This window comes from Anopheles moucheti, chromosome 2 (genome assembly GCF_943734755.1).
Source record: "Anopheles moucheti chromosome 2, idAnoMoucSN_F20_07, whole genome shotgun sequence".
Classification (NCBI taxonomy): domain Eukaryota; kingdom Metazoa; phylum Arthropoda; class Insecta; order Diptera; family Culicidae; genus Anopheles; species Anopheles moucheti.
This window is the reverse complement of record NC_069140.1, coordinates 83,827,384-83,846,291: the sequence shown is the minus strand read 5'-3', so window position 1 is coordinate 83,846,291 and position 18,908 is coordinate 83,827,384. Positions and strand designations below refer to the sequence as shown.

The 18,908-nt window shown below is 42.2% G+C and overlaps 1 protein-coding gene across 1 annotated transcript; it reads left to right on the top strand.

Moving 5' to 3' along the window:
• The first annotated feature begins 14,051 nt into the window (after positions 1-14,051).
• LOC128299144 (probable cytochrome P450 9f2) lies at positions 14,052-16,609 on the top strand. The gene is made up of 2 exons (XM_053035015.1): positions 14,052-14,263; positions 15,130-16,609. The coding sequence occupies exons 1-2, from the start codon at positions 14,052-14,054 to the stop codon at positions 16,547-16,549; spliced, it is 1,632 nt and encodes a 543-aa protein (XP_052890975.1). The 3' UTR covers positions 16,550-16,609.
• The last annotated feature ends 2,299 nt before the right edge of the window (positions 16,610-18,908 follow it).

Genomic DNA, 18,908 nt, shown 5'->3' with positions numbered 1-18,908 from the left:
TTATAAAATCAAGAAAAAAGTATACGTGAACCCTTTTTAATCTGTTTGTTTTATTACCACAAACAAAAGGATCGTATAGTTCCAAATTGTATGACAAGTACCAAGCACGTATGGGTACCATCGAGACTTAAAGAAAACTGAAATACCATAGGTCCGTTTGAGGCTCATTGTTTGAAGTCAATTTCCCAGCGAAATCTTTCCCCGCTCAATGTTTGATAAAACTGAAGAAGCAACGTTTCGTTAGGTGCAGGGCCACGAGAGTTGACAAAATGCTGACAGATTTGTCAAGTGACAAAATCAGCTTGTCAACTGCAAAAAACCACTATACCGTTACCGATATACCAGGAGAGCATGTTTCAAGAGGTACCACCTAGTACCAGCCGAGCAACTCTCGTGGCCCTGCACCTATTGATCATAGTCATTTCAATGATCGTTTTACGGGGCATTGGTCGTTTCTGCGGTGGAATAATGTATGATGTGTCAGATGCGGGCTAAAAAAAGACTTAAACATTACCGACGCAGCAACCGAGAAGAAAGTTGCATTAAATTCACCGAATGCCCGAACACACCCCTTGTGAAATCGCAAACTTTTAATTGATCGTTTTTTGGGGGTTGAAGTTTCCCTTTTTTTCTTCTTTGATACACCATTTCATATTTCCATCGAATTTTCATCATCGAAATCGATCGTTTCTAATATCGTTTGTTGTGGTCAGGTACCGATCAGGTACCGATTTTCCTTTCCTAACAGCAACAAGCGGGGTTACCCGTGGTGGCATCAGAATAATGGACAATTGTGTTGTTGTGATGCACCTTCGCTTTCCACATCGTACGGTCGGTTGATCGGTTCAGCTTTCCGCAACCACAGCACCGGAGACAGCTGCAACTTTTTACCATTTTCAATTCACCTTCAACCCAATCCACCCCCCCACCTTACATGTGGCGGTGGATGAATTTCAACTACCAACCCACTCCATCAATTATAGCGAAAAACATCGGTCCGTCGGTTTTGCCGCACGGTGCTCTAGACCGAAACGCACTGAACCATAACAGGAAACTATTTCGTGCACAACAAAACGAAACGGCGGTGGCGGTCGAAAGAAAGAAAAAAAAACCATGAAACCGCCGCCCGGTTTTGCCGGTGCCGAGTTCTTGGGACCATCGGGGGACGACCATCCCAAGCCCCATGGTGTGGTTTTGTAGCAACTATGTTTGCAACAAAACGCAGAAAGACGACGTGTCGTACGTGCAGCAGTGGGAGTGCATATGCACGTGCGGGTTTTTTTTTCGTTATGCTTTGTTATGTTGTAGCACTGTCACGGTTGGTTTGGTTAGGGAATTTGAGGAAAAAAAATGAAACATTACAAAAAAAGTTCTCTTGTTTGTGTAATTTATGTAATTGTTCATGTTTAAAGCTGTTGGAAAAAAGAGGTGCAAACTGTCATCTTACTTAAGACACCTAAAAATAGCACAATAATGCCAAACAGCGTTTAAAAATGAGCCACCTGGTGGTTGAAATGAAGTCGAAATAACTAAACAAGGTCAAAGAAAGCCAAAAAGCTAGAAAAATCTCTTCGCAAAAACCTCACAACGCTAAGGAAGAAGAATAAAAACCTCAAAAATAGAAACTGTTCTTTCTCATTAAATAAAAACTAACAATCAGCTTTTTTCGTTCCATTTCCGGTGACCACATTCAAATCCTATTAACAACTGCACCCCGCCGGAATATAAAATTAACCCCGTTAATCGTAACAAACCCGGTAACATCGGTCGAAAACCCCTGCCCGCGCGCATCACGCACGAGAAAGACTTGATTTGTCCACGGGCGACGAACCCTACGTTTGTATGCTGCTATTTTTCCTTTTTTTTTTAATTTCTGACGCTCTTTATTTCCTTCTTTCGTCATTTTCTTTGCCGGAAATGAGTATTTCGGTAAATTCTAGCCATCCAATCCAATGGTGCAGGTGCCTTGAAAGGGTGTGCCGTACACAGGTTCCAGCGGATCAAACTAATGAAGGCGGAAATTGAGCAGAACATTGGCATAATCGAGAGCTGTCCCTTCCTGTTGTGCTGGACGTGTGGACGTGCGCGGTACCGGATGATCGTATACCATAAGAAGTATGGTTCGTAATGAAAAGCAAACTCAAACTACATCGGGTTTTGCATTGGCACGCACGTTACACCACACTTTGGGGTGTTAGGAAAGCTCGTGTCGGGTACCTGTCGGCGTCGCCGTAACCCACCATCACGGGTCACGGGTCATAAAAAGGGAGAATACCGGAATGGTTTCCCCGCACTCTGAACGGAAAGGTGCAAAAAAAATAATAATACAGCTTAACCATAACGGTACCGGTACACCCGCCGCCGTGGGTAAGGTGAAGCAGATTTCACTTCGAGTAAGTTTGAGGTTTTCCCTTTTGCAGCTGGCACCTAGATCCGCCGCTTTTCCAAGCCGCTTCCATTTTTTTTCCAACCACAGCCTACTGGGAGCGCCAAAAGCAGCATTTTACCAAGCAGCACATGGACGGGTGGTGTTTATTGTCAGGGTATATGTTTTCCTTTTCACCGGCTATTATTGTGGCTTCTCTGCGTTTCTGATTTGAGACGAGGGAGCTTTACGAGACAGAGAAGAAAATGGCAAACGGCTAATCGCTTTTGGGGAATTTACTGACCTCAATGGGTGGTTCTTGGGGATTTATGGGAAAGATAAATGAAGTGAACGGTTGCGTACTTTCTCTAAACTAAGTTAATTTCAATAACACATGTTGTTGGTGCATCTCTGTCAAAGTTGTACCCAAATGGTGGGTAAATATTAATTTCCCTGTATTTGTTTATTTGGGGTTTATCCCATGAGCAATTGGTATTTTTTTGATTGAACTGCAATAAAATATCATTGGTATCTCCCAGCAAATAAACAGCGTATTATGGTGTTAAGTGTACACAGGTAGTCTTCGAGGTGCATTATTAATGTGCATCGCATGTGTCATATTTCCATCTCATATCAAATTCAAAAACAATATCGTTTATACCTGAAAGTTGTAGAATCAGCATTCAATACTGGCAGCAACAATTTTGGTTGGTAAAATCTAACAACAAAACTGAATTAATAATCATTTTTTATTAATATTTCTCTGATTTTGCAGACAATAAATTTACTGAGCTGTTAAAATATTGCAATCCCTTTTTCTGCGAATCCGGTCATATCAGATACAAAAGCCATCCGTTTTGGTACCTTTTTAAAAAATATTTATTTTGCCTTCAAACGAATGTCAATTGTACATTAAATTAAACCACTAGTTATGTGCTACCAGCAATAAGCAATACGGCCAGGCCGTATATTTCGAATAAAAAAAGATTATTTAAATTACTACTGGGGTTACAGAAGCTTGATCACCGTTTATTTAAGCAATTTGCAATGGCAATGCAATTAAACACAAACGATGACAATTAACTAGATTGTTTTTGCACAATTTCCCTTTATAATTAGAAACTTCCCTTCATTGACTGAAAATATCCCCCAATGAATTGCAAATTTCCTCCGAACGGTTGAAATGTTCCCTCATATGATATGAGAAACCCTGTAGCACAAAATTTAAGCAAAACGAAGAAAAATTGATGGGAAACAGCTTTTGCCATTTAAAGCATATGTTACTGTATTCTTTCAAAAAGTCGCCTGATTTGCTGCATAAGTTAAATGCAGAAAAGGAAGTCATCTATGGAACTTTGAAGTATAAACAAATTTACTAGCGAATTCGACTTACGTGGATATTTCCCAGGTTATAGAGGTCCCCTATAATAGCGTATTTTGGGGATATCTCTGCGCCTTACAGGGTTTTCATATGTTTTCAGCGCCAATGTTTGGGTGAATAAGAAAATAAATAAATTCAACCGATAAATATGAAATGAACACTAGATTCAATAATTGGCATTGTTCATTGTAGAAAATGTCGCAGACTTGGAATATTTTTGAGTTTTTGTGGTTGTTGAGCTTCTACTATAGAATAAATGTGTAAAACTCAATCATCAACAGTGGTAGAATTTTAAACTCAGTTTAACCTCAAAAACAAATTTGATGAAAGTCAAGCGTTACAGTTAAAATGACTGTTGTATTGCAATGATGGTAGGTTCTATTGCTATTATTAAATTAATTCCTGAATCTTTTAATAATGTTTCCAATGAAAATTGCCCCCTTTTTTAAAGATATTTTCATTACAATTTTTCTTCTCCCATTTTAGTACAATCAAAAATCTTTGAAAACAAATATAAAAGTATTTACTTCAAAACCATTTCGTAAAACATGTTTTGCGCAGGTTTTCTTCTCTCCAACAAAAAAGTTTCTCGTTCCCCGTTCGAACAAATCAAAACCATGCAACAAACACCCGAAGCAGAAGCGTCACACGTAAACATATGATCGGCCGGCAGCCAAACGGTGTTAAAACCCGGCAGCCCCACAGCTACGCGTCACTGTAACGAAATTTGTGTTCGCCCGTTGAAATCTGATGCCCCGTCTGTTTCATTCATCATCGTTCGAAGTGTGTGTGTGGTTTTTTTTTGTCACTAATAACCTCCACTACACGCGATTTCGTTGCTTTCGTTGCTCGCAAAAGCTGCATTCACCATTATATGCGGGCATTCGTAACGCGAAAGGTGACAACAAATGCGCCCTCCCGCATGCCACAGAGGAAATGTATGCGCAAAATGCAATTACGCAAAACTTACCCGGGCCCAAACAAAACAGTTTGTGTGCGTGTACGTGCGTGAGTACGCGCGAGTGTGGAGAAAGAAACCTGGAACCTTGAATTTAATTTTGGCCACGCGACACAACCATATCTAACCGGACCGAACAACAAAAAAAACGCCCCACCTCGAAACCGGATCCCACCCAACTCACCGAGCGTCAAATAGCTTAAACTGTTTCTTTCCCTACCTTTATTACGTGCGTTTCGTTTTTTCGTTTCGAAGTTTTCCAACCACCAACCGCATCGGTGCGTCCTTGGGAAGAGGCGGGTGCCGAACGAATTTTGGTGCCGCCATGCCACTGCATAACGCCACCGTTTGCACATTCATTGCGAAAATGAAATTAAAACTACCACCGCAATCTGTGCTTAAAAGAACAAAATACAACAAAACAAATGGCTTACAACAAAAAACGTTTGCCATACAATCGATGTTAGCCGCCGTTAGTTCAAAGGTCCATCGTATTGTTGTGTTTTTCGTTTGCTGCAGAGGCCAAATTGCGAAGAAAATTGCTCAATTGCCAAGAGAGGTTGGGTTGATGGAAAGCTTGATAAAGTGAGATTGATTAAGAGTAAAAATAAATTGCAAAATTTTTGCAAAGCTCGCCCAAAGTTCGCGGCTTCCGGTTTTAATGGATTAAAATGAATGTTAATTATAAGCGCGGTAACCCTTATTCGTGGATTAATAAAATATTATTAACATCGCTCTTCAACTATAGCTAATACCTTTGCCGGAAATGGACTCATTTGTAATGGTATTCATTTGTGTATTGATTAGATACAGGCTAAATATACAGTGCGGTCGATGTAAAGTGTGACACGATTTAAATTATTATACCAATTAGCGTCTGTTAAGTTATGCGACCAGGTAGTGATATACACGCAGCATGCTCTAGTTTGCTTCATTTTCTTAAAGGATTATGTTAAAGCATTGCTAAAATCCATTTTTAAATCAATACACAGACAAACAACAAATTTACAGACCAATTCTCTTGCTAAATTATCGCAAGTACGGAATAATTCAATAATGCTTAATAAAATGGTTTATAACTCAGTGCTAAGGATTTATTAAAGGTAGTTCCATAATGGATTCTTTACATAATTTACTATTATTATTTTAAAAATTTTATAACTTATGTTTGCCTTATCGTACTGTTGAGTAAAATCCATTCTTTCACGAATTCGGAATAAAGCTAATAATTAATCCTGCGCTTATCGTTTCACAAGAAATGATTTCACAGTTTAATGACGTCAACGAGGATTTGACTTAAAACGATCGTTTCAATCCCCACAAACTAGCGCGCAATTCCTTCAAAACCCATGAGTAATTTGACAAAGAGCCAAACATTGACGAAAAAAGGAGGCTATTGTGATAAAAAAAGGAAAAACTGTAAAAAATCTTATTTAAACCCCAGATACCACCACAGAACCGATGCTTAATTACCGATGGAAAACTATGGAAAATAAATACCTCGAGGAAAACTGTGAAAAATCCCAATGCTGAAATCCACAAATCATCCAAAGAAAATTACTCATAAACGTATGGAGTACTCGTTAAAAAACTATGCAAGAGTCAATGAAAAAATGCTGCACCATCTGAGGAAAACTACTAGAAAATCTGTGGAAAACTGACGATTTTTCGTGAAACTCCATTGACCATTGCTAGAAAATTTCGGTATCTAAGCTGGTGCGGACTTTATCGCTATCGATACTGGACTAAACACTGGAGTCAACTCGGGTCTGGCTCATTTTGTGCAAAATTCAAGTATTCCCTTTCATATTCTTGTTTATGATAATTATTGCTGAAGTAAGACATTTTTTTATTACATTATTGGGGGATTTGAAGTAGTCATTTAGACTGTTGACGTCGAGTTGAAATTACAGAACAATATGAACGGATTATGGATTACACTGCAACAGGTGTGACCTAAATTTACAAGAAAATTACGTTTTATTTATTTTTAACTCATTTCGACTTATTCTCTACCTAATTTTGTTTAAGCAGAGCAGAACGAACCGGATGTTTAGTTTAGTCTTCGGCCATCATAGGCCATCAGTCACAACATCCGATTGCATTATACCAAAACCAAAGGAAGAAACAAAGTTTATCTTCTAAAAAAGTCAAACAAACAAAAAGCTATTTTTAAACATTAAATCTGATGCTAAACAACACTTGGAAAATTTTAAAGGCCTCATAGAAAAATATAAAGTTGCTGTGTAAAGCTTGTGCCACATTCTATGAATCACCCTGTGGCAGCATGTGCTTTAGGAGGTAATGAGCTCCGTTAAAAAAAAACAACACATCATGTACCACAGTGATGAATTAATTTGCACCACAGGAAAATGAGCAAATGCAATTGCACCCCACTGTCCTAAAAGCTGCAATATCAAATAGAAAGTGCAGCAAGCCAGCAAGCAAGCAAGAAGCCAAAGTCCACACAATTCTTACAATGTGTGCCTTCTCGTTTCGGAACAGCTAGTATGAGGTGATAAAAATTGTCTTATCATCTTCCGCACGCCCACAAGGCGCCATCGCAATAAAGCGATCAAGCTGAAGGAGGGGGTGTTGAGGACGGGTGGCATCGGGTTTATGCTGCCGCGCATCATAAACCCGGTTCCGCGTGGCCTAGTTTCACGTGCGCGGCCCGATGAATGGCGGGAGGGAAAAATGTGTTCCGTGATGGCCCTAATCTAAATAAAGCTAAAGGATGAGAGACGCTAGTGAAGGCAAACGAGTGCCAGAAAAGAGGAAAAAACCCTCATACGGGTATGCGTACATCTCAACGGTGAAAGATTAACACAGCACACGCTTTTGCTCTTCCATGGTGTCATTTTTTGTTTTTGGTCTATTGCAGGTTATATCTTTTTTTGGGGGGAGTTTTAATTTTATACCTTGCTTTACATTATTTATTTTTTGTTTTGTGTACTTGTACTGGTGTTTGCTTTTTTCGATCGGAGTTTTCCCTCAATTTACACGAACCGTGTGCCACATGTGTGCCAGGTTTTGTTAATGGGCCAGCAAGCAAACAAAAAAAAACACACAAAAGGGAAAATGTACGGAAACAAGCGATAAAATGTGCACGTGTGTATATAAAGGGAAAGTGGGCGCACGATGAAAAGGGCAGCGATTGAACGGATGGCATTAGCGCGCTTCGAATCATCAGCCTCATGTGAGTCAGGCCCCGGTTGGTGATGGTGGCCTTCACAGTGGTGGCCGGATAAACCACGCAAAGCCGGCACCACAGCAATGCTGACGATGATGACAATTTCTTTGATCGATAGATGGGGAAAGAGGGAAATGTTTTTTTTTTCTTATACTTATCATCGCCAGATCATGCCGTGGCCTCGATCGACCCGCAAGTGACTCACGCTCGCGGTTCTTTCACAGGCGGCAGGCAAATGGTGACCTTATTAGGACGCGGATATTGCCCGTTGGCTACTGTTGTGCCCGATTGGGTTTTTTTTGTGTTGTTGTCGCTTCTCACTCTCCCGTTCTTTCCAATGAGACGATCAACATTAATTGGACCTCATGCTAACCCGGGAGCGGAATTTTGTCATTAGTCAGATGATTAGCTTATTACTGTTTGATTTAAAAAGGTTTGCAAGGACGCTATAATGGAGAAACGTGCCACATTACTAGCTCAACCCCAAGTACTTACATTAACTATAAGGAGAAGGTAAGGAGGTTTGCTGATCAGCAGTCCTGTTCGCAGATCTCAAGAAGTTGCTCTCAAATTACCCTGAAGAAATCAGCCTGAACGGGAATATCAAGCTGGTTTATATTGCACAAAAGACTGGTCCGATCTTTAACGTACGACGAAACTTCGAGGTGATGGTCTCAGTAATCTTACTAAATAAACCGTTTTATTTGTTTTTAAACATTCATTAAACCGACTTGGGAAGAACCTAAACTATATTATGACTATAGACTATAGAGTCCAACATGTTCGACTTATGATAAGAATCTACGTCTAAACCGAAGACTTTAGCACCAATAATTTGCGACTCGTGTGTTGCTTTAAACTATTCGCAATTGAACCGGTTCAACGTAAAGACCCGATCTTAGTGGATGTCTTGCATGACTCACTCCTCCCAGGATTTGCAGTGCTTGAATAAAATAACGGGCTTGATTGTCTGGTATTAATATAATAAATTTAAATAGCCCAAAAGCTGGGGCGGCCTTATATTGGGGGCCTTATTACACGACATTACCAGTCCAAAATCCCATCCGTATCTCCGGATCCTCCTGTACGCAGGACTGACTATCCGGCTACGGGTAATTAAAATCAAAGAATATCAGAAATGGCAGACCTCTTGAGGTTGTTGTTGTGATGTTGAAGAAGAAGAAGAATCCACCTATCCAACAGAGTGATAACCCTTCAACAGTTCAGACTAAGAACGATTCGTGAGCTATGGATAGCGCCTTTGGTTTAGCAGGATGTTCTGAGTACTTGGACTATTCTTTCTTTCCTTTCGATTGTCAGAAGGGACTCTTATGCTGTTCTTGGTTTAACGAGGTACTAGACCATGCTTGGCATATTCTGGCTTACTAAACTTATTTCTTGAGGGTTTTCAAACAGTTTTCCATCCAAAAGCTCCAGATCTAACAGACTGTGACAGTTTTTGTGAGCATCACAACATCAAGACATCCGAAGAGACTGTATTTCGACACACGATCGATGAAGTTTTGGACAACTTCAAACATATGATCACCATTCCGTATATCACCCCTGAGTAAATCGGTATTTGCAAGCAGAAATACAGTTGATACCTTCCTCAATATGGTCTTTGTCTCATTGATCTCCTGAGATGATCTAGGCTTCTGTAAGTGTCTTCTATACAGAAGAGCTGTAAGCCAATTCTATGACATCAATGTCTTTTAAGATCTCCAGTGTCTTATAGAAGATGATCACGTAGAGCAAACTTGCAATCTTAAGAAGAGTTCCCAAAGAACTCATTGTGTTCTACAGTATTCTTTCCTCATTTAGTTCTATAGTCGAATGCAGCTTTAAGATCTCCGAAAATGTGATACGAATGAATGTGCCATGTCAAAGAACTCCAATCGAAAAAGCGTTGTCTGCTGAAAGGCGAAAACAAGCGGCCATTTTTCTTAGATCCCCAAATGAAAAAAAACCCCACACACAGTGTTCAGTCTCCCTTGCGGAAGCCCCTTACCGTCGACTGTTCATTGACCTGGTTTTTCCGTTTTACGCAAATGAAAATCTCCATAGCCACATTGTGCTATTCCAGCGTTCGCGCGCGTTGGTACACACGGCTTCCGTTACTTGCGCAGACACGGTTTGCCAGTTGGAAATCTAAGCTACCGGAGAGGAGATGCCATTCGTATGATAAAGCTGCTTAGAAAAGTGGCAAAGCTAATAAAACTACTAACGAGACACACACACACACACTGCTTCCAGTTGGATAGACATGAACAAGAACGTGATCATGAATCGGGTTGGTGCTGGTCGATCCAAATGCTTGTTTCCTTTCCCAGTTCTGCAGCGAACCACATGATAACATGAAACTAAGACTTCCCCCCGTCATCCCCGCCAAGGTGGGAAGAAAAACATTTGGGGGCGCTGCACCAGAAAAGGCCACACAGAGCATGGGAGCGGGCAAAAAACAATAAAGACGAATACGAATAACAAAACATCCCACCCCATAAAACACACAGTCACAACGGTTCTCGGTTCTGTGGTGCCGTTTCGGAACAGCGCAAGATTGGCCAACCCAAAACCCTGGTTGAACGGTTGGAAGTTTTTTGGGGAAGAGGTGCATTGGTGTGCACAGAAACTGCGAGCATCGGAGTTGCTGCAAGATGCCAAGTTCCCTTCACCGGGATGGTTTCTATGTTGTTTTTGCTTTTTGGTATTGTTGGGCGATAATTTTGGCAAAACGCTTGGCAATGCCTTGGCAAGCGCTACCTGCTGGAACCTGGAGCAAGTGGATGAAGTTTTTGGAAACCAGCCACACAAACACACGCGCAAGGGGTGTTGCACGTTTTCCCTTTATACCTAATTCTCGTGGGGAGTTGGGGTGGCCTGGAGGGTACGATTCGAAACCATCAGAAACCGGTTTCGGATGGAATGGTTTGCTCCGCTTTTTGGTCTGCTTCTTCAAAGCAACAAAACACGGACAAACCGCGCCGCAAAACAACTACACAGAAACTCCGCGGCTTTTCGAGATTGAACTTCACCTGGTGACACATCATTACTTACCCGTTGGTAATCTGGTCTGTGGCGAGATGCCGTGCACTGTGCCTGAGCCTGAAGATGCGCTACCGATGACGGAGATCGTCAACGCAATCGCTCGCTTTATCAAACAAAACACACAGCTGGGGTACAATCAGTTCCCGGGGGCAAGGGAGGTTTAGAATGATGCGCCACTCCAGCAAACAACGAACACACCGTGGGTACGGATCGGTGTAGATCAGAATGCACGATAACCGTCGCGTCTCAGCTCGATTCACTTAAATGCTTCCACCGCAAAGCGAACGATGCGATGGCTGGCAGTACACACTGCACTTGACTCTGTGTGTGCTGGACGATACTTTCTTCACCACGTTTTTAATGCGCACAATCAGTTACACTTCGCTTATTTGCCTTTTTTGCTAGCGAAACTACACGAGAACACTCTTCCGTATAGCCGATCATGCTTTTGTTGAACGCAAATTATTCTTTCGAGGATCGTAGCAACCACACACTTGCTTGCATCTCCAGCACAGCTTCTGGCTGTGAGAAAGGATCGCAACAAACACTTTCCCGTAAACACACAAACACCAACGCAACCCGCTTCTATAATGCACTGCGCGGACGGAAGTGAATACCGCAACCGTTCACGTCAAAGGGTCGTTGAATTCTGCTGATCTCCCTCCACACAGAGCGAAAAAAACAAAACCATGCGGTTCGCACTCGTGGTGAGGGCGACGGGTTCTGCCTGCTGCCGAAGATATCACACGCTACAACACTGTATACGCGGGTCGTGTGCCCTAAAGCTGACTTACATTCGCAACTGCACGGACAAAACAATCAAACAACTGTGTCCACAACACTTGGGGTTTGCAGCCCAGCACGCGGCCTGCCAGAAGACGCTCGGCGCACTGTTGGCTTTTGTGTGGTGTGCTGAATGGTTTGTCTTATGGTCGCGACCCGTTAGGTCCATTTCCTAGCTGAGTGGGTGCGCAACCACACTCTCTCAGAAACATTGCCAGCGATCTCCTGCTCACACACTCTCATACAGCATTAACACAAACACACACAAACACAGTACACGCACAAATTAGACGCTCTGCTGATGTTTTACAACCCCCATCGCACGGCAAGTGCATGCAGTTAGAGCAGGACGGCGAAGCAATACGATCATCCAAGTGCGTGTGTACGCATCTACTATTTCTTTTTGTACACACTCTCTCTCGTTCTCTCTCGCTCTCTCCCGTCAGGTTGTTGTGGGAGTGTGTGTTGACGCGCATTGCTATGGTTTCCTGCTTCGATCGGATTGCTACAAACACATACGCGCGCTATTTCGCTTTTTGAGTGAGAGAGAGAGAGAGAAACCGTCAGCATAAGTAAGAGAATGAGCATAACACAATACAACGGAGCGGTCATGTTGTGAATCAACATAAAATTATGCTGCGTTTTTCAGCAAAACGCGCGTGCAGTTTACAGGGTTGTCAAACATAATGTATTTTGTACGAAGAAGGAAGGATTTTTTAGTAAAAAATAAATAAAATAATTAAATAAATAATACATAATTAAGCCACGATATTAAAACGGATGATGTCATGAGAGATGATCGGTTAATTTACACTACTGGTAATCATAGTAGCTTCCATGAATAATTTTGATCTCGTAACGTTCCGTGAAATATCACGGCTTTTCTTCAGTGTCTACATATCCATGACCTGCCTACGAATGCCCTGCCATCATATAGTAATACCGAACAAATTCCTGAAACATCAATGTCCTCAATTCTATCCTCAGAGGAACTCAGAGAAGGATCAACCTCATCTTATCTGGTATAATTCTGATGCTCCTATCTACGTCATATTCAAGAAGTTAATCTTGATAACATTGTTCTCTGCTCTATGGTTCTACAAATCTATGGATCTTCTATAGCTATGGGAGAGTCATTTGCATACAGCAACATCTAATCTAATCATCTAATCAGAGGAACTCACGGATGTACGTTATGAGCAAGATATACATTATAGGAGTTAACACACTTCCCTGCAAGATACTCGCTAGAACAGCTATATTATCGCATATTCCAGAGTGCATGGCGACCGTGCATGTCCCTATGTTAGATAACTGCTTATCTCAACAAGTCAAGTGATCTTAGCAATGTATGTGGGTAGATTAAACCCATTCAACCTTCCGTGCCCAATACTAATGATATTGCAAAATATATCTCAACGATACACAACCCCATGCTTCTGAAAAGACTAAGGACGGTAACCAAACTACTGTTGCCGCATAAATCCCAAAATCATTAACACATGTCAAAGGTGATCTGTACTAGAGCGATGAGTCTTTTGGTGTCCTTCGTCTGACTTGATCTGTTCATCTTGGTAGTCTATTTCGTAAGTCGCGTAATGATCACCGAAGGAGTTTAGAGTAGAGAAGTTAGAGCTGCGATAAAACCGGAAGCTAAAGAGCTATATTTCGCTTCGAACATTGATTTCTGTGCTTTGTTGTACAAAAAGATAACGTAACCGTAACGCTTAGACAATAAATCTGTGAGCAGTGGTTACTATCAGCAGGAATAGGATTTCTTATTAGTGTGTCTAATATAATTTATCACTCCCTAAGGAAGCTAACTGGAATGAAAAGTGATTCACTTATAAAGATAAGGTTTATCAGGGAATCGGTGCACACAACCATATCAGCGCATCGCACGTACTTCATTCGCTTTCGTTAATCTATCGTTTGCTTCTAAGTGCTTCGTAACCAGTTTGAAGCGAACAGATCTACACGGTACTATGGAACGGGTTGAAACATTACTCTTTCTCAACGGCACAGGAATCGAGTTGTCCGATAACGGGTTTTAGATTCCTTTTTCGCTCAATTTACAATCAATTGTTCACCGAAAATTGAACTGTTGGTGAGCTACAGAGCAATCGGATGGCTAAATGGCATGTACTTCTTCAGACACATCTGCCCTCCAGCGGTGTTTATCTTATCGTACCGCTGTAAAAATAAACCCAAAAGCATAATGGTTTGCAAATATAAAAAGAATTGGCATTGTTATTGGATGGGTTCAGTGCCGTTTGCAAATTTAACAAGTGCGAAAGGTGTTCGATACACTTCTCCATCCACGATGGAGATTAATTTGATGGTGCTGGTGCCACTAGTGGCCATCCTCGCCACCGTCTACTACTACATCACGAAGAATAACAAATATTTTCATGATAAACCGATACCATCCCTGGCCACGGAGCCTCTGTTTGGGAGCACCCGACGGTTGATGACGAAGAAGATTTCGTTCCATGATTTCATCATCGAAATCTACAACAAGTACCCGCTGGTTAAGTAAGTGCAGTACGAAGGGATCTGCGGTGTGTACATTGATAATTATAAGCCCAGTGTTTAGTGCAGTGCAGTAAGAGACCGATTGTGTTTATGCTAGTGACACACTTTCCTAGGCAGGATCCCTTCTTCACCCATTTCGAAGATGATCTTGACTCCTGGCGGTTAAACCGGTTTCACAAGTCAATGCAGCCCTCTGGTGGTGGGTAACGGAATCGATTCGACTCGTAGCCGAATCCCGGTGCTTTTACAAATCATCTCGATCGTTAGTCGAACTTCGATTTGTATGTCCCGTGGCATTATGAGTTCGTGGTGTTGATAGATGTTGGTGTTTCGGAACTCATTCGGTGTTGATAGCGCTTATCATGACATCCTCTGGGTGATGTTTTTTTGAATTTATCTCTCCTGAAGGTTGACGGCGAATGGCGAGAATTGCTAACGATGGGACCGATAATAATTGTGATGAAGATAGAGCCTCGAAGTCTTGTTGAAGGTTCTTAAAATGAGTGTGATTTTGGCTGGAATGTTTCCGTGTACGGTTGATCCAGGAAGAATGCTACTACTTTTGGGTGTAGAATAGTGTTGGATGAATCTGATTCAGATTAATATATCTGAAAGAAATCTTTGAGCTGAATCTGAATCTCTTTTTATGAATCATCCAAGATTTATGATCTCCAGCTAAGAACTTGTCCGTCATGTACACCACTTTCATAAAACTCTGATGATTCATACCTCTTTTGAGAGTCAACTCCCTTAAGATTCACATGAATGACTCTTCTCAAACGATTCATTAAGCATAACACTGTTGCAGACCACTGCCCTCTCTTCGTAGTTCAATTAACTGAGCGTTATGGTCTCTTCCTTTTCAGAGTCTTCGGCATGGTCGACACCCTGCAGCCGGTGTTCGTTGTGCGCGATCCGGAAATTATCAAGCGGATTGGAGTTAAAGACTTTGACCATTTCGTGAACCATCGGCCAGTGTTCGGTAACAACGAAAACCCACACAACACGGCACTGTTCGGCAAGACGCTTATTGCTCTCAACGATCAAAAGTGGCGCGATATGAGGGCCACACTAAGTCCCGCCTTTACCGGTAGCAAGATGCGTCAGATGTTCGATCTGATCGTCGAGTGCAGCTCCAACATGGCGAAGTACTACAAAGAGGAAATCCGCAAGAATGGTGTTAGCTCGCGGGAGCACGAAATGAAGGATGTGTTTACGCGTTACGCTAACGATGTTATTGCGACGTGCGCGTTCGGCATCAAGGTGGACTCGCTCAAGAACACCGAGAACGATTTCTACGTTAATGGCAAAAAGATGATGGCTTTTAACCGACCGATCGTGATGGTAAAATTGATCGGGTTCCGCGTTGTGCCGAAGTTGATGAGCTGGTTTAACTTGGATCTGTTCGATCGTGAACAACGCGACTACTTTACCGAGATCATCCGGGACACGTTGAAGACTCGGGAAGCCCACGGTATCGTACGTCCGGATATGGTGAATCTGCTGATGCAGGCACGCAAGGGAGCACTCAAGCAGCAACGAGAGGCAGAAGATCGCACCGAAGTGAAAGGTTTCGCCACCGTGGAAGAGGCAGATATGGAGCAGACCAGCAAGAGTCTTCAGATGACCGAACTGGAAATGGTTGCACAGTGTTTGATCTTCTTCCTGGCTGGGTTTGACACCGTCTCCACATGTTTGACGTTCCTCGCATACGAACTCACCCTCAACAAGGACGTACAGGACAAGCTGTATGAAGAGATCCGCGCTACGAGCAAGTCGCTCGAAGGGAAGTCTCTCACATACGACGCACTCCAGGGTATGCAGTACATGGACATGGTAGTGTCCGAGGCACTGCGTATGTGGAGTCCAGCACCCGCTACCGATCGACTGTGCGTACGCGATTACGTCGTGGATGATGGTGATCGGCTCAAGTTTACCATCGACAAGGGCACGGCGGTGTTCATCCCGATCGCAGGTCTCCACCATGATCCCCAGTACTATCCGAACCCGAGCAAGTTCGATCCGGAGCGCTTCAGCGAGGAAAACCGTGACAAAATCAATCCAAACGCCTATCTTCCGTTCGGCATTGGACCACGCAACTGTATCGGATCCCGCTTTGCGCTGATGGAAGTCAAAGCCATCATCTACTACATGCTGCAGGAGTTCTCATTCGAACCAACGCCAAACACACAGATACCGCTACGTTTGGAAAAAGGTATCGGAAACATTTGTGGAATGCACAGTGAGAAGGGTGTATTTCTTGAGTTCCGACCGAGAAAGGGATGATAAGGGAGTTAGTCTTTAAGCGATAAAATAGAGTATCAGTTAGAAAAATGACAAGAAATTGTGTGCTTCTTACTGAACGAAATACGACGTTCGTAATGATTCAAGAATAGGACATTAATGTGTTATTCTCATCCGTCCGAAATGATATATACCCGAATCGTTACATCTTTACATTCTTAACTACCATGCAGATCATTTGCTTCCCATCGCACTTACAGCATGAATGGTTAAGGTTTCACTCTTCACTAAAATTACTTCGTGATTTACGCATGAAAGGAGTCACTGATCACTTGCTTACAGCAATTGCAAGCGCAAGCCAAGTATTGCAATGGTCGATCAGTATCCCTAAAAGAAAACCAACTGGTGATCGTCGAAGAAGACAACATGCATCCTGCCTTGTGGGCAATGGGGCGTATTATTTCGGTTCATCCTGGCAAGGACGGAACAGTTCGCGTAGTGATGCTGCGCACAGCATCCACAGGATGCTGGATAAGAAGATTGGCACTGGCACTGAATAGCATGCAGTAACTAACCATGTTTACGTTTATTTACTTTCATAGTTGTCAGTAATAACAAGGAAAGGCACAAACCCATAAATTCCATTTCTTTGGTGACCGGAATGTGAGAATTAGGGTTTATCAAAGAACATTCCTTTCACATTCCTATCAAACGCATTAGAAGAGTGTGGGGGAAAAGGCAAAACGGATCCTGCATCTCTTTCGTATTTTGCGCCGTTCCGTCCGTCGAAATCGCTTCAGAAACGGTGAAATTTTTGGTTTCCGACACCAAGAGAGCATGATCAACAAAGAGATAGCTCAAATTTCCGTACCAGACGGTAGCATTTCATCTAGCCGTACCCTTCCCTCTACTGATCATAGCGCTTGATCCGTCAACTGATCTTTCATCTCTCTCCGTTCGTCCAAACAGCACAGCGCGTACCATAACTGTACACAAGTTTTTTTTTATGGAAATAACAATGTGGAATATTTATTGAATATATTTACAAAGGGAATCCTTCTAAACCCCTGACGACAAGAGATATGAATATTGGAAAATAATCGAACAATAAACACTAAATAATGTCTTCGGAAATAGTGGCACTTCATGTTTCCTGCTCCAAATAATTAAAAAACTTACCTGCTGTACAATTATGACACGCACTGTTCAAACTGAAAGGATAAAACGAGACGGAGGATTCTCGTCACAGTAGCTGAGCTATTTACTCTATCGATCGCTCTCCCGAGAGGGTCCTTGTTTGGTAGTATGTGTAACTAATAGCCAATCGTGGAAGATCTTTAATCGATCAATAGCATCACAGTGACTGATAACGTGAGCAAGCGTTATCGATGTATTATGTACAAACATGGCGGATCCTTGTGCGGATCAGACTGATGTTATCTCCTTTCGTGGATGCTCTCTTGGTGTCAGAAATCACAAAACCGGTCGCTTTTTGGCGTGCGCGATCGCATGCATGCGCGGAGAGACTTCGACGAAAGGAAAAGCGCTTAAAAATAATATGCAATGACGACTGAGATGATCGTGTGCTCCTCTAGCGCTTGTAAGCTGGACACTAAACACTAACGGTGATTAATTCATTCCATTTTGCTCTCTGTTGTCCCCCAATAAATATTGTCATTAAGAAAAAGAATAACCATGTGGGAATTCGCTACATTACCTTCATAAAACAGCCAAAATAATCCACTTAACGTACCGTTTGCTCCGCAACATGTGGTGGAGGCAAACAGTACCGCGAGTCAATCTGCTGATATATGTGATATGTGGTATGTGATATGTGATATATAATATGTGATATTAACATCTATTGTACTGCTCTTTATCCGTATCGTCGTATGCTGAGCGATCTCCACGTCCTTCGGGCACCGGCACAGCTCAGCTCGTATGATGAGGCGCGATCAGCACCTGCTGGTGGTGACGCTTTCTTCTAAACGCTTTTACGTACTTACGTGTTTATATTAAGTATTTCGAGGACAGTGTTTTTGTGTGTTTATTAAAAGTTTATTTAATAGTTTGATCTTCGGATTCGTGGTTGAGTTGAGAAAAGGGATCAACGGCGGATCAACTGCTCTCCTTATGCAGTTGACGTAGACAGAAATGAGTTGATTTTTATGTTCTCTGCGTAGAACAAACATACCGCCAGAATGGATGCAGATTACCATAAAATCGTTAACAAACAGGGAAAAAAGTATAAATGTTAGTACGCTTCCTTCAGCTACACCGGAGGAGTCGAAAGGGCAAAAGGGAGAGAGGGAAAGATCTCAACTCTAACTCTTCACGATTTACCCTTTTAGGGTGTGATCTTTGGGCAGTCGATATTGACTACATTCTTCAAGTTGTACGA

Bases quoted from the DNA above. Each gene is read 5' to 3' on its own strand.
- LOC128299144 (XM_053035015.1), top strand. From the start codon at position 14,052: ATGGAGATTAATTTGATGGTGCTGGTGCCACTAGTGGCCATCCTCGCC. The intron at 14,264-15,129 runs GTAAGTGCAGTA...CTTCCTTTTCAG, and splicing joins AACAAGTACCCGCTGGTTAA to AGTCTTCGGCATGGTCGACA.